The 22,498-nt window shown below is 40.1% G+C and overlaps 2 protein-coding genes across 3 annotated transcripts; both read left to right on the top strand.

The window, feature by feature from the left end:
- The first annotated feature begins 1,044 nt into the window (after nt 1-1,044).
- On the top strand, nt 1,045-6,032 carry zgc:113276 (uncharacterized protein LOC553748 homolog). Its single transcript, XM_068730701.1, has 10 exons — nt 1,045-1,095; nt 1,669-1,896; nt 2,798-2,991; nt 3,167-3,382; nt 3,944-4,307; nt 4,551-4,684; nt 4,786-5,025; nt 5,119-5,280; nt 5,466-5,555; nt 5,664-6,032. The coding sequence occupies exons 2-10, from the start codon at nt 1,683-1,685 to the stop codon at nt 5,832-5,834; spliced, it is 1,785 nt and encodes a 594-aa protein (XP_068586802.1). The 5' UTR covers nt 1,045-1,095; nt 1,669-1,682; the 3' UTR covers nt 5,835-6,032.
- Nucleotides 6,033-6,434: 402 nt separating this feature from the next.
- pir (pirin) lies at nt 6,435-21,644 on the top strand. 2 transcript variants are annotated; one of them, XM_068730603.1, is made up of 10 exons: nt 6,435-6,551; nt 7,944-8,062; nt 8,168-8,260; nt 13,465-13,545; nt 15,270-15,476; nt 17,127-17,211; nt 18,487-18,531; nt 20,053-20,135; nt 20,952-21,018; nt 21,172-21,644. In XM_068730603.1, the coding sequence occupies exons 2-10, from the start codon at nt 7,970-7,972 to the stop codon at nt 21,288-21,290; spliced, it is 873 nt and encodes a 290-aa protein (XP_068586704.1). In that variant the 5' UTR covers nt 6,435-6,551; nt 7,944-7,969; the 3' UTR covers nt 21,291-21,644. The 2 variants fall into 2 exon arrangements, with proteins under 2 accessions (XP_068586704.1, XP_068586705.1); XM_068730604.1 differs by lacking the exon at nt 6,435-6,551 and adding an exon at nt 7,337-7,417.
- Nucleotides 21,645-22,498: the final 854 nt, after the last annotated feature.

Raw genomic sequence — 22,498 nt, 5'->3', positions numbered from 1 at the left:
GGAACTGATGACAGAAGAGGAAGTGAGTGAAGTAAATCTTAAATGAAATCGGGGACTCATTGTCTGATTTTTTATTTTCATTGTTAGAAAACAGAACTTGAGGAGAGAGTTCATCTGTTTCTGTACATTTTCTCCATGTCACCATTCACTAACACCAGCGAAGGTCTCACTAATGAAAGCTAGAAGACAAGTGATGTTATCTGACACTCACTCCTCATACTTTACTGTGCTGCATGTCATATAAAACCCTTTCTTTTGTATTCATATTCGATTCGTGGAAGTTCACTTCCTTGATTTTTGGCAATACCAATAACCTCAACGCTATTACAGTTCACAGAAATAAGAGGAAATTATGGTTTATATCACGCATAGGAACTACTGAAAGGCTATGACTTCCTCTGTGACAGTAAATAACTCGGTAGTGGATATACATTTATACTATGTGTGCTTCCACAATGAACCGTCCAACTAGAAACCGAAGCAATCATTAACGGTTCTTCACAAACTGTAATAGCCAGTTTGTTACTTTTTGCTTTCACATTATGTCAGGCTGGTATTTTATTAAAAGGTGAATATAGTAAGCAAAAAATGCTCATATAGCCTTAATGTTTGAACTTTTTTTCTTTTCTTTTATTAAATTACGGTGATCTGCTTTCAGTGAGCGCACCTGCTCAGTATCTAAAAAATGTTGTATTCTGTATACTACTCGTACTAATACCACAGTCTGAAAATACCCCACAAGATACAGTAGGAGAAGTTTCTCAACACATAAAGAAAGACTTTAAACAGTCTATCACAAACATTCAAAATCAATAAATTTGAAAAATGTTCAACGTTCTGAAATAGGCTAATTTGAAAAGTTGAAGTAAAGTACTGCTTTAATACTGGGATGAGTTGTGATACTAAATTTATACAAGCAGACACACAAACAAAAGCTATTTCCAGTCCAGCTAAATCTGTAGGCGCTGAGGCGGGTTGAGTTACATGAGAAGCACACGCCACTGTCGCAAAGATTTTGAGGTCTGCCACCGCTCAGTGCAGCACGTTTCCACCGTCTCAGAGGCTGGCACAAGCTGAGGATCCAAACTCAAGCAGGTATTGTGATGCACTGAGCATAAACTGTGTACAGTACATACTTAGCATATACTATACTCAGCATGGGCTGAGAAGAGTTTCATCGTCGTAGCAGCTGAAAGTGTCGAGTAACGTTGACCTCTGCAGTGCATTTCTCTTGGTTTAACACACAGCGTGCGGATGGGTTGATAAAGTTTGAAGCACATTAAGTAACACACTGCTTCAAATGATCAGACAAAGCGTTGTCACGACGTGTGGTTTGAAATGTGTAGTTTTGAGTTTTAGGAATAACTCATGGAGCGTGTTTACTTCATAGAAACTATGTCTGCGAAGAAAAAAGTAAAAAAATGAATTGATTTTTGTGGCGTTCTCTTTCGAGTTGCAGTAAATATGTTTCAATTTGTTTGCATCTGAGATTGAATTTGAAATGAATACTGTACTAGTAACACTATTCACTATAGAAATAAAACTGCCATAGCCTCAGAGTGACACACATGTGACATTTTAAGGAACTGATTCTGGCTTTGAAAGTACAAATCCCACCCTTGTTTCCAACTTCAACACTGACCTGTCTGCATTGTGTGTGTCTGTGAGTGTGTGTGTTTCAGATGGTGATACTCGATGTGTTGATAATAGGGGGTGGCCCTCATGCCTTGACCCTCGCTAGCTCGCTATCCAACCCTGATCCCGATCCAAACTCAGACCCTGGACATGATTTACCCCTCTCCCCCTCCTCCTTGGACCCTCCAGGGCCTCAGACAAACCCAGAAACCTCCAACAACAAACGCTGCTGTGGCAGGAAGAAGAGGAGGGCGACAGCTGGTACCATGAGCTGGTTTTCACTCACTAAATCATATACATTCAATTTGTATTCTTTCAGTTTTGACTAGTAATAAGTGATTATTGCACTTAGAGGTGAAACAATTGGTCGATTAATCGACTATCATCAACTATTTTGATGATCTATTCATTGTTTAAGTCAACTATTGCCATGATCCAGTTTCTAAATTGTGAGGATTTGCTGCTCTCTTGGATCTTATGCAATAAAAAAAACTGTATTTTGGGGTTTTGGACTGTTAGTCGGACAAAATCAGATATTTCGAAGATGTCAATTTGGGCTGTGGAAGATTCTGAAGGGTTTTTTTCAGTGTTCTGTAACATTTTTTTTTATTTGCCAAACTATTCATCAATCAAATCATTGAGAAATTGAGAATAATTGGCAGATTAATCAATGATGAAAATAATCATTAGTTGCCATATACAAATACAAAAGTCATTATTTATAGTTATGATCTAATAATCTAAATCATATTTTAAATGATTACTTACTAAAACGAGACTAAATCAAGTATCAACAGTATGACATGAATGAGGAATTCCTTCATCACCAGTCAGTAAGTCACTTTTTATGTTTTATCTTGAGTCATCACTTCCTATTCGTTTCTCTTAATCCCGACTCATTTGGATTTTGTATCAATACATGTTGATGTATTAGGCCTATAGATGCCGACTGGCTGACCGGCTGTACTGTTGATTTTCCTGGCAGGAATGAGTTTGGTATCAGCTTGATAATCAGACTTCATTCATTAAATATAAAATGTTGTGGAACCGGGCTACATTACAAGGCACGAAACAAATGAATGATCCTCAGTCACTGTTACTACTTCTTCATTTTGACATACATGTGACGTCACAGTTCAGGTATTTTGTTCTTTGTGATTAGTGTCTGCAGGCCTGACGCTGGAGGCGCGACTCGCAAAGTCGACGATATCAGAGAGGGTCGACTTTCCCCCGATGAGTCTCCGAGTGGTGGATTCTTATGGAGCGTGGACCGCTCTGTGGGAGAGCCAGTTCACAGCTCTGAACATCCCTCATCTGCGCTCACACACACTGGTGCACACAGACCCTCTCAATAAGGTAGAAACACAAACAACTTCCCCTGAAGTGGAAGCCACGACAGTGCTTTTACAGTACGGATGTAAATAAGCACATATGTGTGTGTGTGTGTGTGTGTGTGTGTGTGTGTGTGTGTGTGTGTGTGTGTGTGTGTGTGTGTGTGTGTGTGTGTGTGTGTGTGTGTTTTCTTCGACAGACAGCCCTGCAGGAGTTTGTTTTAAAGGCTGATCGCTCTGCAGAGCTTCACAGTCTCCCAGACCAGGTTTACATTCTAGACGAAAATGCATTTTTCAACGACATGAGGCTCGGCAGGAAAGAGAGGAAACGTCTCAACATCACCTCAACACTCAAGAAGAGTTTATCCTTCAGTCTGCCAGGAACCAAACTAAGTGTGGATTTCTTTAAAGATCAGGTTAGACACAATATATTTGTGAGTGTGTTCTGCAACCTAAAGTCAAAGAAAGAACAGACAAAATCATAGAGTCAAAAGCTTGCATTAAACAAAATATTATACAATACTCCTGGCGTCGCGTTACCTCCTAAATGACACATGGCACTTTAAAGATGCTTTATATCAGATGGGGAGCAATTCTGTTGCCTCTCAATGGCTCTCATAATGTCGGCGGGTGAGCTGGCAGCTAGCAGCTAACAGTGCTAACGTTAAAGGGGGATCGGAGGGTCAAAGCTAGAAGGAACTTGGATAACAACGCACAGAATAAAAGCGACTTCATTCTCTGCTCAGATAGACATTACCCCAATATGTCTTTCCATAGAAAAAAGTTAGTTGCTGCTATAATAATGCCCTGAATCCCGTATATTGCACTTTTAAAAATAAAATAAGATATATTTGTCTAAATGTCTTCACTTACAGTAGATGGAAAAAAATACATTAAGCTAAAGTTATCCATTAAGCAGCATGAGCACCGAAATCTGAGCATTTCTATTTGCTGAGTTGGTGAATCTGAACGAGCAGGTGGAGAGATACGACTTGGACAAAGTGCTGCTGAAGGGAACAGTGGAGCGCGTCACCCCTGTGATGGAGGACAGCAGCGCTGACTGGATGAAAGAGAGTGACGCCACGAGAGTGACTGAAAGGAAGAGGGTGAAGTATTTTCAAGTCCAACTTCAAGAGGGCACCGTCTTAAAAGCCCGCCAGGTCGTTATGGCGACAGGTCCAACCCGCGCCCAGATGGCAAACATCCCTTCATGGGTGAAAAGCATTGCAGAGAGCTACCCAGAGGAGCGTTTGCAACACACAGTGCACCTCATGCACCTCCTGCCGACTGCTCGTCAAAAGCTCAAAGACACAGATGGTCCGAGACAGAGAGAGACTCAAGGTAAGTCAGCTTTCCTCTGAGCATTATGTTACATCACAATAATACAGAAAAGCTCTGCGGGGAAACAACGTTTAAGCATTATTTAAAAACTGAATGCCTCTAGTGGTTGTTTTTTTGTCGTAATAATGAATACAACTTTACTTTCACCTGAGGTTCCCGTGCTTCGGCACACTTCAGTGGCTATTTGATCCCCCCGTCCTCGATGCAACACTTCCCTTTACAAGTGCTTGTTTGTGTGTGTAGATGTGTGTGTAGTGTGTGAGGCAGGGCAGAGAGTAATGGTAGTTGGTGGAGGTCTGACCAGCGCTCATGTCGTCTCAATTGCCCTGCAGCAAGGTGCCAGCCATGTGACATGGGTCATGAGGAAGCACCTCCAGGTCTAGTGACAGTGTGAAGCTGCATGTAGACCAACCATAAATGTAGATGTACCTGTCGGCCTCCAGCACAAGCACATCGGTCCTCATTGTTTCTCCCGCAGTTAAAGCAGTTTGATGTGGGCGACGTAGAGAGCCTGGTGGGCCGTTACTCCCACGTGGAGCACGGCATCAAGATGGACGGCCAAGCCCACCTGAGGCAGTTCTACAATGAGCGGAGCCTCCACAAACGGCTGGCTATGATTCGCCAGGCGAGGAAAGGAGGGGCCGTCACCCCGGAGGCCTACGTCCATCTGCAGCCGTTCATCCTGAATGGACGGGTGGACGTGAAGACGTACTGTCAGGTAGCGGAGCGTGGGCGTCCCGCAGGGTGTAAGGTTGAGGGTGTGGTGGATGGAAGTCTTTTTTTTTTACCTGAATCTCATGCGACTGTCCAGGTGAGTGATGCCAGCTGGTGCTACAGGAGCCAGGCCTGGAGTCTCTCACTCAGCACTGGGGACCACTGGACCGGCGATATGATCTGGCTCGCTACCGGCTGCAAACTGGATGTCAAACAGGACCCCTTGCTATCTGAGGTGATGAAGGAATTCCCCATTCAGGTGGGTCGGACATACAAATGTTTTTTTATATACATTGTCTATGTATGTTAAGAAGTTAGGACAGGGGAACTCAACAAAAGTTGTGTTTTTTATTTTTATTTATTTTTTAATTAATGGATTCATCTTTCCTGATGTAACCTGAACAATGCGACACTAACAGATGCATTGGTTGTCCCTCCATGAAGGTGATAGATGGCTGGCCGTGCATATCAGAGAGCTTACAGTGGGCAGAAGGCTGCCCTCTCTACCTGATGGGGCAGTATACAGCTCTTCAGGCAGGTCTTATAAAGAGTGTTTTGGTGGCCAAAAAATAGGTCTCAACAACAATTTGTACAATTGTTTCACAGTCCGTGTCGCTTATGTCCCCGTCCCCCTTCACACAGGTTGGACCTCATGCGGTCAACCTGGCCGGGGGACAGGCTGCCAGCATGCGAATCGCCAAGGACATCATGTGCCGTCAGCAGCGGGACATTGCAGAGGCTTCTGAACTGAGTGTGGAGAAATGTAAAACCGAAGAATATATTCAACAGATGCAAGGCCTTCTATGGCTTTAACCCGTCGTCTATTCTCGTTGACTGATGGGCCTATGTGGCCTTGATTAAATGGATTGGACTACAATAAATGCTGTGAAACTGACTTTTTTGAGGGGGAACTATAACAACTATTATATCCTAAATCTAATACAGATTTGTGTTCATCTTTAAGGTCCCAATCAGTCGTTTTTAAACTGTAATTACAGGTACGTTCACAACACTTCAATGACAGGACTTGGATGAAAAACCTGTTTTACATCACTGTTTACAACATGGCTGATTTACATGTGGTAGGGTTAGCTGGCCCACCCTAAAGGTCAGTCCACCCTAAGTGAGCCTGATAGGGTTCCAATAGACCACAGGTGTAGCTCATTAATGCTCCTCTGTATAAACCAGGTAAACACTCAATGACGCTTTCTCCTCGTTCCTGTGGTGAGTTGATTTGAGCTGCTTTTGTTTCTTTTATTTGTATGTATTCGTGTCTTTTATGTGGCTTGGAGAGTTGACTGAGCAAACTCATACCTTATGTATAGCGCCTTCTGCTGTAACCCTCTCAAATTTTCAAATTCTAGCTCCAGTTACACTGCGCATGCGTGGAACCCCATAGCTCAAGATAGGCTTTTATTGTATCCTACCTGAGCAGGTGAACGGAGCTGCAGTCACAACAACCCGGCGGTCAGTCTAACGTCGACATAAACATTGTAAAACCGAACAGCGTCGTGACTGTTCTCGTTTAAGGTAGGTGGGGTTGTTAACGATGCGGTTTACCGTTGAACAGAATGTTAAACACGGGAGTGACTCGTGCCGGGGTAGGAGTTGTTAGCGGGTCGGTCCGGTACTCGCTAATTGACTCCTTGTCTAAGCAGTGGGAAGACGGGACAGCAGCTGCCTGCCTACCCTCATGACAAAACCCGTCACGATTGCATTTTTAACAACAAAACTCATCCTTTAACGTTACAAAAAACATTTGGGTGGGGTATTTGTGCTGCATTCACGTGGTGTCGGAATAATCGCAAAATGAACTACCGATTTGGCAAATTGAGGTGAACGCCGGAAGAAATGAAACCCCTAACGCGTTAAACTATTACAGTACAACATATCTCAAATGTAGTGTCAATGCTGTTAACGTTACGACAAAGCTCGCGAACACACCTAAGTCGGAAGAACAGGTCCGTTTATTGTGATTATTATAATTAGCTTCTTATTGTTCCCGTGTCTGTGCCCAGTAAAGACCTGCAGGTTTGTATGAGTTTGTTGCCTTTTCCGTAACTATTATTAATTTGTTATTAATTTGGCACTCTGCAGTTTTGAGAAAATTTAAGGATGCATGCACTCAGAGCGGGGATCGTCCGGGACAGACGTGATGATGGAAATTAATGTACGGCAAAGTTGTGAGAGGAAGCCGTTGGCGGCAGCAGCTCTGAGATCAGCTGACGACCAGCTGATCAGATCAGCTGACCGTTCAGCTGATGCACTCGCAGCTGTGTGCCTCCCATATGCTTGGAAGAGTATTTCTGAAACCGGGAAGCCCCTGTGATTGCTTGACATCCGGTTATTTGTCATATTACTTTGCACGATTTGATTTGGGAATTTTCCCATTAAAGGTTTGGGCCATTTAGTTTTTTTACAAGATAGACTTTTATAAAGAAACCGTGAAAACAATGTAAAGGTTGAATTGCATTTAAGATGCAATTTTGCTTTTAGAACGCAAATGTAGACTATTTGAGATGTTAAAGAAATGGAGAGTAAAGTTGACTGTTACCCTGCCTTATCCACTGCATGCTTGGAAACTGGTTACACTTTATTAGTGTCAGTGAGGATGAGGATGATAGATGTACATTTTCTGTGACATGTGAATGACATAAATGTGATTAAGCGATAAATGGCTTAATAAATGTACTTGTCAAAAACAGCAATTTCAAATGATACTCTTTACTCTGATGTTGAATATTTTAAAGATATTTGATTGTCGGACAAGTTTTTTTTTAGCTTTTTTCTCTCTTTTTTTATCTCACTGTCCACAAGAGAAAAAAACATGGATACGTTGCTTCAAAACAATTTTTCATTATGTCCATGATTGCCTTATTGTCTTTGTCGTTAATAAAAACAGTATATTTTATGTTTCTGCAGTGACTAGTGAATCCTGTACCAACACAATGAATGTGAGGAAGGTGGAAAAGACGGTGCTCAGTGTGGAACAGTCGGAGGGAGTTGGCGCTCATGTCCGCAGGAGCATCGGTAGAAAGGAGGTCAGCATCTCAGAGTTAATGGAGATCAACTGTAAACCTTTTTTTTTTTTTTTTTTTTTAAACACAACACTAATTTATGTAATACCATAAATATTGTATTTCCAGCTGAGAAACCTCGATCCTTTCCTGATGCTGGATGAGTTCAGAGTGAGCAAGCCGGCAGGTTTTCCAGACCATCCTCACAGAGGATTTGAGACCGTAAGAATATTTGTTTAAAATGTTACATTTTAGGCATTCCAAGCTATTTACTGGAGCAGCAAATATTAGATATGATGAAGAAAGTTGGGGACCCTTGCTAGGTCACCTGATAAAGTTGGGGCATGTACCAGTTAAATTCAGTCTTAAGTCAGAGTAAATGGGAGAAACGCTAATCTTTTGTCCTTGTATCAAACTCTCCAGGTCTTAATGCTTTTATTCACCTGACTGAACAGTTTCAGCTGTGGTCAGAGGTTTTTTCTTTCTTTACATACATGTCAGGAATCTCTGATGTGTCATGATGTTGTAGATTTTCATCTTTTCTACAACAAGGTCCTGCAGCACACTGTCTTCATCACCACCCTGACATAGTAAGAACGTTGGGTAATTCAGACTTTACAGCTAACAAGAAGGTCTTTCCCAAATAGAGCTATGCAGGAGTGGGTCCTAAAACACCAAAATATGTTTTTGCACTTCTAAGTAAATAGTTTCTTTAATGGGTTTGAAATAAGGTCTATAGTTAACACAAGCTTAAGATATTTTAACATTTTGTTCTAAATAAATATACCTCTAAATTTTGAAGCTTTGACATGTCTTTAAAAAGGCCCTTGCTAACAAGTGGCTAAAAGAGACAACAAAACATCGTCATCATGTGCTATGTCAGATTGGCTGCTGTGGAAAGGGCCGATTAGAGGCAACAAATGACTCAACAAAACTCAGTAGCTTGCCAATAATTACTGTGAGAAAAGTAGTTATGCTTGTATTTTGTGATTTTGATCTACTTGCGTCATAATCTTTTAATCGTTGATCTGTAGATTCCTCAAACACGGAAGACAACATATCTTGTCATGTTGATGCTAGGATGGCTTGTGGCCTGAAATGACAGAAGTACACATTATTAAACTTGTGGAGTAAAAGTCTTCTGACTTAAAAGTTGCCAAAGCTGCAATTTTTGAAAACGGGTGGCTTATGTTACGGTAAAACAAACCCCTATCACAGATTCTTGATGCGCTGTCTTAGGAACCAGCCTAATGAAACATTTCACAGCAAAGGTTTTAAGAGAAGTCATTGGTCCCAGCAAAGAAATATTGTGTAGCACGTCATAGAAGTGTTAATAAAGTATGCGTTTTAGCCAGTGTGCAGAATTAACCAAGACCCCCTGATTGACACTTCAGACTATTCAAAAACGTGCAATTATTTCTCTCTTTTTGCGGAGAGAATCTCAGGCTAACATTACCTCCTGTAGATTAAAGTGGAGCAGGATAGCCTGCAACCTCAGCCCCATGGTTCTGCTCTTGAAGTGGAGAAGGTTCAGCAGCCTGGGAGTGAATTCATCCAGCTCGGACATTAACTTTGATTCAAAGTGCACCGTTGTGATTCTGTGAAACTCGTCCTGCATCTGAAAAACTAATAATCAAACCAGCTTTAAAGCCTCAAATTTAATGAGTGTTCATAATTTAATATCATTGTAAGACCAAAAGCAGCTCGGTGTAATCAGTCAGCATGAACCACTGTTTAAAAGCATACTATACATGCACTGAAGTAGGGCGGTGATTCCATGTGAATCTCCTTCTGTGGCCTCTTGTACTGAGAACAGAGACATGAAACTGAACGGCTAACCAGACGAAACCTACAGAGAACAGAATGTACGAAAGCTGAAAATTATACTGCTTTCAACAGCAAGATACTTGAGAGTAAAAATTGTACTTGAGAAAACGAAATGCAGTGAATGTAACGCGTAACTACAGCGAGTACACTTGTTCATACATTTGTGCATTAAAATAATGAGGCCTATTTGCTCGGTAATTTGCTAGCTAACAATAGCTTGTTAATGTGGGGGATGGACGGAAGCTCGGGCTGAGGCCAGGACAATTGGACAAATTAAATTGGCTGGTATAGGTTAAAAGGACATTTTACACAGTGTTCTTTGGAAAACATGAAATTACGACATTGAGCTGATTACTTTTTTTTTAGTCCTTGCTACATTTTTAGAAAAATCAAAGACGATGCAGACTGACTGACTTTGAATCACTAGCTTAATTTTGATTTACAGCGCAGTATTGACATGTTTTGTGGCTTAAAGAGGGCAAAACTATGTTCAACTGCAGCAGCAACTTGGTTCTAAACAGTTTTTTACCTAATAACAGTTAAACATGTCTTACCTTTGGGAGAACAGCAGCCCCTGTCCCTGATGCTGTCAGATGATTGCTGATTGATGTCCATGTGGTGCAAAATACTGTGGGTTGATGTGTCAGCTGATTATAATCAAAGGCTTCTCAATGAGTACAATTAATCCATTTTCTGCATCTTTTACTTTCCTGGTGAAATATAATTAGATTCTACTCAGTTTTGTTTGAATTAAATCAGCTGCAAATCTCTGAGTCAAATCTAATTAATATATCAATGAAATTTGTTGTATTTAACTCAATTGAAATGAAGTCTTTTTTATTATGTATAGGTTACTATTTTTGATTTAAAAATGATTAAACCCGTAAAGATTTTACAGTGTAAAGACCCTTGAGGCTATTTTGTGATGTTTGGCTAAATAAATAAAAATGTATTTGACATGATTTATCAGGTCGAGCTTCTCATCTGTGAGAATGTGCTCCTCTTTGTCTCATGTGATGATATACACTGAATACATTTGGTTTTAGGATCATTTTGATGAATGAATCAATAATCTGCAGATTAGTCAATGACAGTAATCGTAAATTACAACTCTTTTCATAATATTTGTAAAAATACAATCTTTCATCACATTATTTTCCATATTCCAGTGCAAAGCAGTAAAATCGGAATGTTTTCAACCTCATTCTTTTATTTTAAGCAACAGGATGTTACTCACCACAAAGAATCTAACTATAGCAGTACTTTCCTGACCATAGAAAGTACAATTCCCCAGTAATACCTCAAAACCATATAAAAGTGCTGAGCTGGCAAATGACTAAAAAAAGATAACGGAAGCGCAGGACCAGCAGGTTTCACTGAGAGGTGAAATTCGCACTTTGATCACAAGATGGCGACAGCAGGACAGTATGCAGCCCAATACAGTTCATCTTTGCCTTCCACACATGTTGATTTTAGGGTCATGGTATTAAAAAGATCCCACAGAAAGCTAAAGAAATAATATCTGCTGGTTTTGTTTAGTTTGCATGAGCTCAAGTTGAGCCCAGAAAGCTTTGTGTTCAAATAATGTTCATCATGACCACTCACTAAAAAGTCCCTTATTTTGAAAGGGCAATTGTCCCGCCTTCTGATGCATCTTCGTTTTATTCTTTTTGGCATTTGGAATGAATTTATTCTGTCTCCATCAAAGCCACTGACAAGTTCACTGTCCCAGTTTGTCTGAACACAGAGGTCAAAAAATGTGATCACATTACTGCAGTAGGCTCTTGTATATACATATTAAAATATGAGCTCTAATTTACATTGTTAATGCAGTATTTCACTCCAGTCTATGATCATTTTAGTAAAGTAGATGTTGCTTCTGTGTTGACACAAACGTATTTAAAACCTACTCATTCAGGACAGTTGGAATCTACAGCTGCCCCAGTTTTTAATTCCCACCCTTCCTTCCTTCCTTGCATTTTGTCATTTCTTTGAAATTAATTATCGCTTATTTAATTGATAGATGTAACGTTTGTCAAATTGACAATTGAAATAACTTAAATTGGGTTTTTTTGGGACTGTTTTCCAGAGAAATTGAACTATTTTAAGATATCATTTGAGCTTAAGGGTTACAAATACAGCTACAGCTATTGAGTAAAACTTCAATATTTTTCCCCAACCTTTCAATATTTAATGTTTGAACTCTGGTTCTAACAGATTTATTTGGATCACTTTTACTTTAAAGCTGCACTAATCAACATTTTCTTTTGTGAAAAATGCTGCATGTAGTGATGAACCCAGAGAAATATCAGCCAAACCTGCCGTTTCCCTGCAGCTCCGCCGAGAGTTTTGGCACCTAGCTGCTCTCTTGCCCTCAACGATACCGTTTTGATTTATTCACTGGCAACTATTTCCAGCCCAAATACTCTTAATAAATTACCTGTACACTACCTGCTCAGCACCAAAAAGCAGAAAGACTCAGAGAATAGCTGGTGAACACAGTGGAACCTTTAGCAGCTACATTCATTACACGGACAAACGCGACTCCAAATGAATTCTAGCGCTGCTCCTGGTTTGTTTAATGTTCTCCTGCTCTAATGGCCAAATACATTTTTGCTGCTTTTAGGAAAATCACATTTGAGCATGGGTCTGGACAGTAAATGGTCACAGAATATTTGCAGTAAGTGTCGTATGGACTAACTACTTAGTTTTTCATTACAATGCATCTTTAGAAACGGACAGCTATTTTTACCTTTGCCTGCACTTACCTGGTTTCTGCTCTGCATCTATAAAGTGGGAGAATATCTGATTTAATTCACTTTTCAAGGAATGGAAAATATAGTTTACTCTTAAGGCTTGAACCACTTAGTGATTGGTATGTTTTTAAAATGGCTTCATGAATAAATCTATCACTTTGTTTGTTGTTGCATATTGAATTCACCACAAGCTTGTCCTGTTTTCAGTTTTTTATTATGTAACTCTGTACTCTGTGTTAACAGTAATACTTCAGCCACATTGATGAATTTGTCAGGATGTATCTTTAGTTAAGGTCAAACTTATACAAAAATAAAGATATTGTCCTCAGATGGACGTTCCTCCCAAGAGTATTTGAGTTGGCAGATGCAACTTAAATCTCCTGGTGCGGGTGGACCGACGAGGCTACACTCCCAGCATGCCTTTCAGCAGGTGTGTTTGCTCGCACTCGCATGACTTTTGAAATCACACAGCTGTGGAGACAGATCACAGGCAGCTCACTGCAGGGGCCTGAACTTTCCTCCCTTACAGATGTTCACCTTTGAACCCGTGACCATCACTCAGCACTTCTCTTCCTGTCCAGTCTGACCACTGGGCCCGGGAAACAAGCGCACACTTTTAGTGTCGAAGTAGCGCTCGTTTATAGGCTCATGGCCCGAGTTAATTAAACCTGGAACGTTAAATTTCACTTAATGCAAAGTCCATCACTTGATGTCAAAGAAGTGGTCAAAATAAGGCTTAAACAAGATGAAATATATTGCAGATGCCCCAGTTATCAAAGTGTAGTTTTGAAATATGACTTAAGTCATCTTTATGAGAATCTACATGTGTCTTTCTTCAAACAGGTAACCTATGTCTTAGAGGGGATCACGGCCCATGAAGACTTCTGTGGACATTCGGGGCGACTGGAAGCTGGAGATCTGCAAGTAATGCTCAACTTCTTTTTTTTTTTTTTTTTTTTCTTTCTTGCCGAGAGTTAGATGAATAGATTAACACCGCTCTCATGTTTGTGCAGCACATATTAAGCTACAGACTGTTAGCTTAGCTTATCAAAACCAGTTAGCCCGATGAACTCCTACCAGCAACTGTAAATCACTCTAATCAAGTTTGTTTAATTTGTACCAAAAGTGTAAAAGTAAATAAAAATGTTGGTACACATTGATGCTGATTGCCTAGCAACCTCAGTCTTGACAAGACTCCTGGAAGTTGTCTGTGCCTGGCCAAAGAGATAAAACATGTTAGAGCTAGCTGTTTCCACTCTTTGTGCTAAGATAAGCTAACCAGCGGCTGACTGTAGCTGCATATTTAACATGCTGACATGAGATGGGATCAATCTAACGCTATGCAAGAAAGCAAATAATAGTAAATTAGAAGCAGTCAGTTCTCGTTATTTTTACGTGAACGAAACTACAAGAGCAGAGAGACTCAAGCCGATTGGCATATGCATTATAATGTTGTGCACTCCTAATTGGATATCATGCCCTGTGGGTTGTTTCCTGTGTTTTTTTAAAGTAGTAAAGTTACACTCAGGCTGCTGACTCAGCTTCAATTTGCTGCAGAAGTTCAGTCAGTTCAGCTGAATTTGCTGTAACCCACCATGTGCACCATACGTAGCCTCGGATAGGACGTCATGTTGGAGCTGCAGATGCTCAAACAGCTGCCTGCCTGTGCTTTAGGGAAAGCTCCAACACTGTCTCAGATTAAAGTAGTAAAGGAAGCGGTGAAGACGGAAAGCCAACGCAAAATGTTCAAGTTTCAGTAAATGTGACATCTGTATGGTATCTATCCATTTTTAGAAAAAAACCAAATTGTTACTCAGTTACCCATTGGTATGAGCATAATTATATTACAAGCTGTGTCGTAGTTTAAATTAATTAATCTACATATTTTCAAACACGGTCTCTCTTTATCAGGATTTCATGTACCCAAGCTGGCAGCTGATTTCCAAGTTGGACTGCACAACTTTATCGCAAAATAATGTTTTGGATTTAAATTGAATCACAAATTAATGCAATTTTCAATGCTGCACAGATTTGTGCTGCCTTTGTTTTCTGGTTTATTCTCTGTTGTATTCTGAATGTTTTATTATTCAGTAAATACCAGCACAATAAAGTAAGCCTAACCACATGATGAATAGGCACGGATGACTACTCAGTGGTCAGCTGCATTAAAGCTTTAGCTTTGAGAGCAGATTTCTAGCTGGACTAAAGGAGAAGAAGCTGTTGAACTAAACTTATTTTCATGCAGTTTGTTTTAAATCGCTACCTGAAACCAGCTCACACGTTTAACAATGTATTTATGATATTCTTATATTCAGAAGCCTGTTGGATGAATATATCTATATTTGACTGAAAATCACTTTGAAGTCCAAACTGGTGTTTTTGCATAATATAGCATATGTATAATACTGCTCAAAAGTTGTTGCTTTTTATTAAAAAAATTAAAGGGAAAAAAATGTTTTAAAGGTTAACGTGATTAAGTTTATAGAAGGGTGGACCAGCCAACTAACCGGCATTGCCTCGCTGCACCCACGGCTATTAAAACCCTTCCCACTTCTCGGTTCTTATACAAAAACACATACAAATGGTAAACAGCCTCAGCGTGTGATTGTGTCTTTGGTGTATTTGAATTATGTCTCATTGTCCACCAGTGGATGACTGCAGGACAGGGGGTGGTCCATGCTGAGATGCCCGTGTCAGAGGAGCCCGTGGTGGGCTTACAGCTGTGGGTGAACCTGCCAAGTCGAGACAAGATGGTGGAACCGGCGTACCAGGAGCTTAAAAGCTCAGAGATTCCCAAACCCAGCCAGGGAGGAGTTATAGTCGCTGTGATATCTGGAGAAGCTTTAGGAGCAAAGGTGTGTGTGTGTGTGTGTGTGTGTGTGTGTGTGTGTGTGTGTGTGTGTGTGTGTGTGTGTGTGTGATTCACCCACAGGGTTGTGATGTCACTGCAGCATCATTAAATCAAGCCACAGAGAGAAAAGAGCTTAGAAAATGATTATCATGTTTATTTTCCTACTCGCCGTTGAACGCATCGTGATTGTGCATTTGCTGGATGCTCAAGGCAAAAAGGAAAAAATGACAATGACGTGCGTGTGCTTTTATTACGCTTGTGAACGTTAGTAGTTCATGTGGAGACTGAAGTGAGGGCTGATGATGGATGGAGAGTGAATTTTGTCACTGCAGTGCATGAGACACTGGTCGAGCATTACAACTTCTGGGTTTAACAGAAAAATCTTACTTTAGTAATGTATTCTTTCTAAAGTTAATTTACTGTATTTTTAAAGCCCCTGTATGTAGGATTAAAGACATAGAGACTTTGGCAAGTTCCAGCGGTAAGTCGTTGGGTACCAGTTTTCAGCAGGATCGTGACATTAATATGAAACTTTTTTTTTTTTTGGCCTCTCGAGGGAAGCGTAAACAATTTGTGAACAGAGCATATCATCTTTAAAGTTGATAAAGCAAACTTTTTTGCAAGCAGCTGTTTATTTAGACACCCAGCAGTTATGGATCAACATTATCATTCATGTCCAATATTCACTCTTTTGGCTCGGTTTTGGTCTCCACCAACTTCTATTTATCTAAATGCTCCACTTTGTTCACCAGCTAGTATGTAATTGTGGCTGTCTGCTGTTTGATGCTGGGCATGTAGTGCAGTGAGATTTAAGAGCCATTTGAACAAGAAAAGCTGCCTGCTATGGCTGAAAAAAGCCCAGTGAGAGTGAAGCTAAAGTTGCAGGTGGAAAATATTCAGGAGATAATTCTCTGTAGGTTCAGCACTGAGAGCGACCCGTTTCACTGTCCCGTTATTTGATACATTGATACGTTTATTATAAAAAACTGGATGATGTAATGTGTTTTGACATAGCTATTGTAACTGCGGTGATCTGTCATGTGTTGATGCTATTTGAGCCTGTGACAGTGAGACCTAGCCAACAAAGACTTTAATCTTGTGTCTTTCCCAAATGTGACTGGTTATTTACATTTCAAGTAACTTGCCCTACACTGCTTATTTGTGCTGAGTCCCTAAAAATGCTGTCCTGTATCTATTGTATTTCAATAGATGGCCATAGTTAAACAGAAACTAACTCTTGTAAAATGCAGGTTTCATTTCCTTAACTTTTCTTGTTTCTTGTTTCCTATTTGCGAAGTCTCAATGCTGAGTTTCTTAAAGGTAACCTCATACATTTCACTCACGATATCCCTACTAAACAAACGTTGATATACAAAGCTGACTAGTGCATGAAGTTTAAGCCATGGAACTACTAATAGGCTGTGGCTTTGTATCTGAAAAACAAAGATTCTTAGAAGGGTGTGGATTATGTGGGTAACAACAAAACAACTTAAACTATTGTTCCCAACCGATTTGAACAGCGGTGCAGATGGTTCTCAAGTTCTAAACAAATGAGCGTGACAGTCACTGACTCCACTATTTAATAGTTTGAGTGTTTTATACAACTTATTTAAAGCGTGTGTGCGTGTGCATGTTTTCTTTTTCCCTCTTGTAGTCTAAGGTCTACACGAGGACACCGACCTTGTACCTGGACTTCATGCTGCAGACCGGTGCCCTGCATGTGCAGCCAGTGCCCTCAGGTAGGTGATTTTGAAATGCACCAGTGTGTCTGTAGAGGCTTTGTTAATAACAAAATGCCTGTGGGTGCTCTGTAAGGACGCTTACACAACAACGCATGTCATGGTTGATGGCCAGCCCTCATTTTTCTTTTTACTTCCTGTTACTGAGGGTAAGTGTCCTTGCCATGAGACGACCCTGTTTACCACACACCTTATTGAATATTGTCCTCTTGTGGCAGGAAACTGAACGAGGGATAATATAACATGGAAATGTAAAACATTTTTTCTTATAAGATTAGTTTTTTTGGTGAAATGTGACTTTTTAATCAAGTAGAAATCACTCCTCAAAATTTAAAGTTAAATTGAATGATTAAAAAGACGCCTAAATTCAACACTCAGGGGTATTTATTTAATATTTTAAGATGAGATTCATAAGATCTTCTCAAACATCCTTGTGACCATCCACAGTAATATGAAATAGTGCTCTCATATTTCACCCCACTGTTAATGGTAAGAGTACTGTTTAGTGTTTTACAGGTTACATTCTGAAGTATCTTGGTCATAAGGTTCACACTAGGTTAGCGCTTGAGAAATGTGAATACGATGTCATTGTGTTATGTCAAGAAACACCTCTGGGACTGTAAAGCTGTTTTTACACACGACAGCTCAGTATTTTACATTAACCGAGAGAGACGAGGAGGGAAAGCGGTTACAACAAAAGAAAAGGGGGAAATATTTCATATAGATCATCAACTTTGTTCACATCTGCAATAATATGGTCAAAAGGTTCCAAATTACACAGGGCGATGAACGCTCTGCAGAAATTGACATCATACAGACTCTCGTGGCCATGCAGATGCAGAAAGTAGAAACTGCTAGCCTGGCTCTGTCAAAAGGAAACAAAATCCACTTACCAGCATCTCTAAAGCTCACTAATCAACATTAAACAAAGTGGAAAAAGCTGTAAAAGCCCACTGTATACTGCCTGCTAAGCATCAAATGGCAGAGAGACATAGTTGGCCAACAGGTGGACATAGTGGAGCATTAAGCAGCTAAAGAGCCAAACTTTTTCCTCAGGGGAAGGTAGAAACCAACAGCAGCACTGTGGAAATGATGTTCCTCCGTAACTGCTGGGTGTGTAAATAAGTTTAGAGATATCAATTATTGTGCTCATAACTGGTTTCTGCTGCCTGCAAGTGGCCAACACTTTAATTGCAGGTTTAAGAGCCGATAAATGGTTAACCAAAAACCTTTTTACACAAATACTTTAAAATGAATAATGCGTTTGTTTGACAGGATGGACTACATTCATCTACACACTCTCAGGATCCGTTCATGTCGGTGAATTTTGTCTGGTTAACGTTCTCCCCAAAAGTCCCACTGTACAGATTTGCAGCATTAGGAGATTATGGTTATTTTCTCTTATTGCCAGTCTCATATAGTCCAGTACAGATTATTAGTGATTTTGCCTCCTGTATGGTACCACCATTCTTCTTCAAGTTGGGTATGTGTGCTCTTTTCAGTCTGTTTGATCACTCCTGCTCTTCCTGCTGCCATATCTACGTTACAAATATGTGTGTGATCTCCGTCCAATCGCAACTTCCTCACTACGTCCAGCCAAAAGAACCATGTGTTCCCCTTTAAAGCCTGACGGATTCATTCTGTAGACCGCTCCACTTGCGTCCGAATGCAACATCAGTGGAAAACGTTCTCGTGCTACTGTGCATAAAATACGACCATCTTACGAGTTTGGCTTCATATCAGTCACCTTACCCACACGTTATAACTACGCCCCGTTGTATTACTAATGCTGTTTGACATTATACTGTGAAGTACAGCATGTCCTGCCTAATGGACAATATTGTGCGCACGGGGAATTCCCCTCGCATGAGAAATAACTTCTCAGACAACAAACTAATTTTTAAAGGCTTTCTTGGTTTGTTGAAACCCATTTTCCGTCAGAATTCCCCCTTTTTTTAATATTTCATAACATTTAATTTTGATTTGAGTACTCCTTCGTTGCACTGCAGGATCTCTCTCTGACTGGTCATAATAGCCGGCAGATGTTTTGATGACACGAGAGGATGAAATTGGCTGCAAAGATTAAAGATGTTTGTTTTTTTATCTTGAATCTCCAACTCTAAATGTAATCGGGCCAAATCAGGACCAGCTGGCTGTGCAAGTGGAAGTGTCTGGCTTTCTCAGCGTCTAGCGTCAGTACTCACCACGTGCAAACGAAGCGGGTCAAAATGTCTGAAACGTGCAGGTGTCTGGCCCTGTACTTCTATTTAACTCACAGGGGTTTCGTTTGTGGAACTACTAACAATGCACATGCTAGTTTTGGGTGAAAAGTTAAATGGTAATTCCAATGAACCGCTTTATTTTCCTTTTAATTGACCAAGACTTTGATCCGACTGTACCAAGGTTGTTGTTTTTTTTTTGTTTCCCCAAATGAGACGTTTCTCCCAGAAGTCATTCCTTTTTCTTTCTTTTTTTTTCTTTTTTTTTTAACAAAAAGATCTCAAAGACCACAAACCTCATCAATCGTCATAAATAAGATGTTTATTCATGTGTCACCGTCACTAGATTTCACATGATGTGTTGTGTTTGAGTTGAGCCAGGGGAAATGAAGTGGTGGGTTTATACTTTATTTCTGGTAATTAATGTAATTATGAAGGACAAATAAAGACATTGATTGTATAAAAATCATGAGTCGCATTGAACGGTATGGTTGTCCTGTTGAAATGTAGCTGATAAAAATATGAGTGGTATCAGATTTCCGTGGAAACTGAAAACGGTGTTTTAGATAAAGAGCTCCAGTGTTGCCTAAAGGACAAAACTGAACTTTCCTGGTTTTCAAAGGCCCAGATGAAGAGCAGCAGAAGGTGGAGCCTCATCACACCGTGGTGTTTGGAGACGGAGACTGCATCAAAGCAGAAAATAAGGTGAGAAACTTCTGTTCGCTGTTTCGAAACAAGTGGTAGCCGATCTTTTTTTTTTTTTTTTTTTCTTTTTCAAAACAGTGAAAATATTTGACTCCGTTCAGTTAGGATTTGATGACTCACTTTTCATCCCCTGTGGGCCACAATGAGCTTCATTGTTTCCATTTTTTGCCAACCTGCTGAGCCTCCGCCCTCTTTATTAGCTTGTCCCTTCACAGAAATGCGCCACGTCATTTCTGGTCTCCCAGGTTCTGTTTTGCCTGAAGGAGTCCATCTCTGTTCAACCTTTGGTATGCAATCTGCCTCCCTTCTGAAGCGTGTGGTGCATCTAAGTCACCCCTACGTTATTTAACTGATTTAACTGCCTTTTAGTTTTTTCTGTTCCAAGATTTTAAATATCCTTCATAACCTTCTCAGGTACTTTTATTACGTTTTGGTTTAATTCCATTTTATTGTTCCCAAATCAATCAGATTCATTCCGCTTTTATTCAGCTGGTTTTGATGCACCAGCACAACTGTGGTTCCCAACCTTTGTTGTGAGGAGTTCAATCAAAAAGGGTTTTTGTTTTTTCTTCTCGGATTGTTTAATATGAATGGTTTTAGAGACCTCATTGAGGGGAGATATTTAGTATTTCACAAGGAAAAATATTAAACTTTTATGTAACACAAATGCTATGTTCTTTCTTTATTCACCTTGTGACTCTACAGATGTTCTTGGGATCTATTGTGGGGTCCAGATCATTTCTTTTTTTTTTTAAAAAAGTGTCCACTTCACACAAAAACAATGAGGACATCAATGCTTCTTATTTTTCTCCTCAGGGCTCTGAAGATTCCCATTTTGTGCTGATCGCTGGAGAACCAATCAAAGAGCCTGTGGTACAACAGGGTACGTCATGTGTTGTTCCCTCTGAGTTGGGAACAAATCATTGCACAAAAGAAAAGTTTGTGTCAAAAACAGAACTTAATCAGTACCTGTAATGTAACACTTACCCGTGTGTGTCCATTTGTATTGTAACACTTACCCGTGTGTGTCCTTCAGGTCCATTTGTAATGACCACAGAGGAGGAGATCAAACAGGCTTTCAGTGACTTCAAGACTGCCAAAAATGGTTTTGAAAGGGCCAAAAACTGGAGGTCCAAGATCAGAGACTCTTTCTGAACACATTGCACTCTCGTCCCTGGTGAAACTGTTTTTCTCACTTGTTTGCTGCTAGAGAAGCATATTTAAAGTGATGTTTGTTCAGCCTCTACTTTAACTTGTTACATGTCCAAGTGCTTCATGCCTCGTTGTTTGCACTGTTGCAGGGAAAATGTGCTTCTAACTGCTCTCCACCCACCTTGTTAAATCTAAGCTGTATTCAATTTTCCTTCTGCTGTTTGAAATAACACGCTAGCACAGCAGTTATGAAATTCTTGCACACATTGTTGTTATGAGGATAATTTAATATACTATTAAAGGGTCGGTGTGTAGCATTTAAGAAAACTATTATATATTAAACAACCTACTCATTAATACGAATTTTTGTTTTTCATTACTTTAAAATGAGCCGTTTTATATCTACATACTTCACGGTCCTTGTTGAACTGCCGGGTTTCTACAGTAGCCCAGAACGGACAAACCAAACACTGGCTCAAGATGGGGCCGTTTGTTTTCACGTCAGCCACCATAGTTCTTCCTCCTCACTTTGCACACGGGAGAAGTTTCAGTTGGTTGCAATCTGCAACTTTTCCGCTTGATGTCCCCAAATCCAACTTATAAGTATGAAGGTTTTATCATAGGCTGTAAATGGGAAGTAAACATAGTCACCGTGACGTCACCCATTGGTTTGTGGACTGCCGTTTTGAAGCTACGAGTTCGACATTTTGGCTGTCGCAATCATGTTTTTTTTCCGCGACCAGAAGGGACATGAGAGGTTGGAGCTAAATGCAAGCGAACAAAAATGTTCCAATTAACTTTCATGAAGTAAAAACAACCGGTTAAAGATGTTGGATCAAAACACGGACAACTACCAGACCGGATAACGCCCAGGTTGCAACCTGGCAATCACAAGATCCTAAAGCAAATCCTTCTTTATGGTCCATTTCACTCTAAATGGGACCATAATTTACTAAAACATTATTATTATTATTATTATTATTATTATTATTATTATTATTATTATTATTACTACATTTACAGTGTTTACTGAGGGAGTAAATCAGGTGAGTAGTAGGCATTTCTTCATAGACTTCTATATAATCAGACTTGCTTTTTATAACCATAGGTGTTGCCTCTTAATGGCCATTAGAAAGAATGCAGGTTTAAGGCGCTTCACTTTTCAAACCCAGAGGGTTTTTTTCTTGGGTTTTACAAACTATTATGGTTTT

The sequence above is a fragment of the Cebidichthys violaceus genome, unplaced genomic scaffold (assembly GCF_023349555.1).
Source record: "Cebidichthys violaceus isolate CVI_PGR_0920_01 unplaced genomic scaffold, fCebVio1.0.p SCAF_5, whole genome shotgun sequence".
NCBI classification, from domain to species: domain Eukaryota; kingdom Metazoa; phylum Chordata; class Actinopteri; order Perciformes; family Stichaeidae; genus Cebidichthys; species Cebidichthys violaceus.
This window is presented reverse-complemented; position numbering and strand designations above follow the sequence as displayed.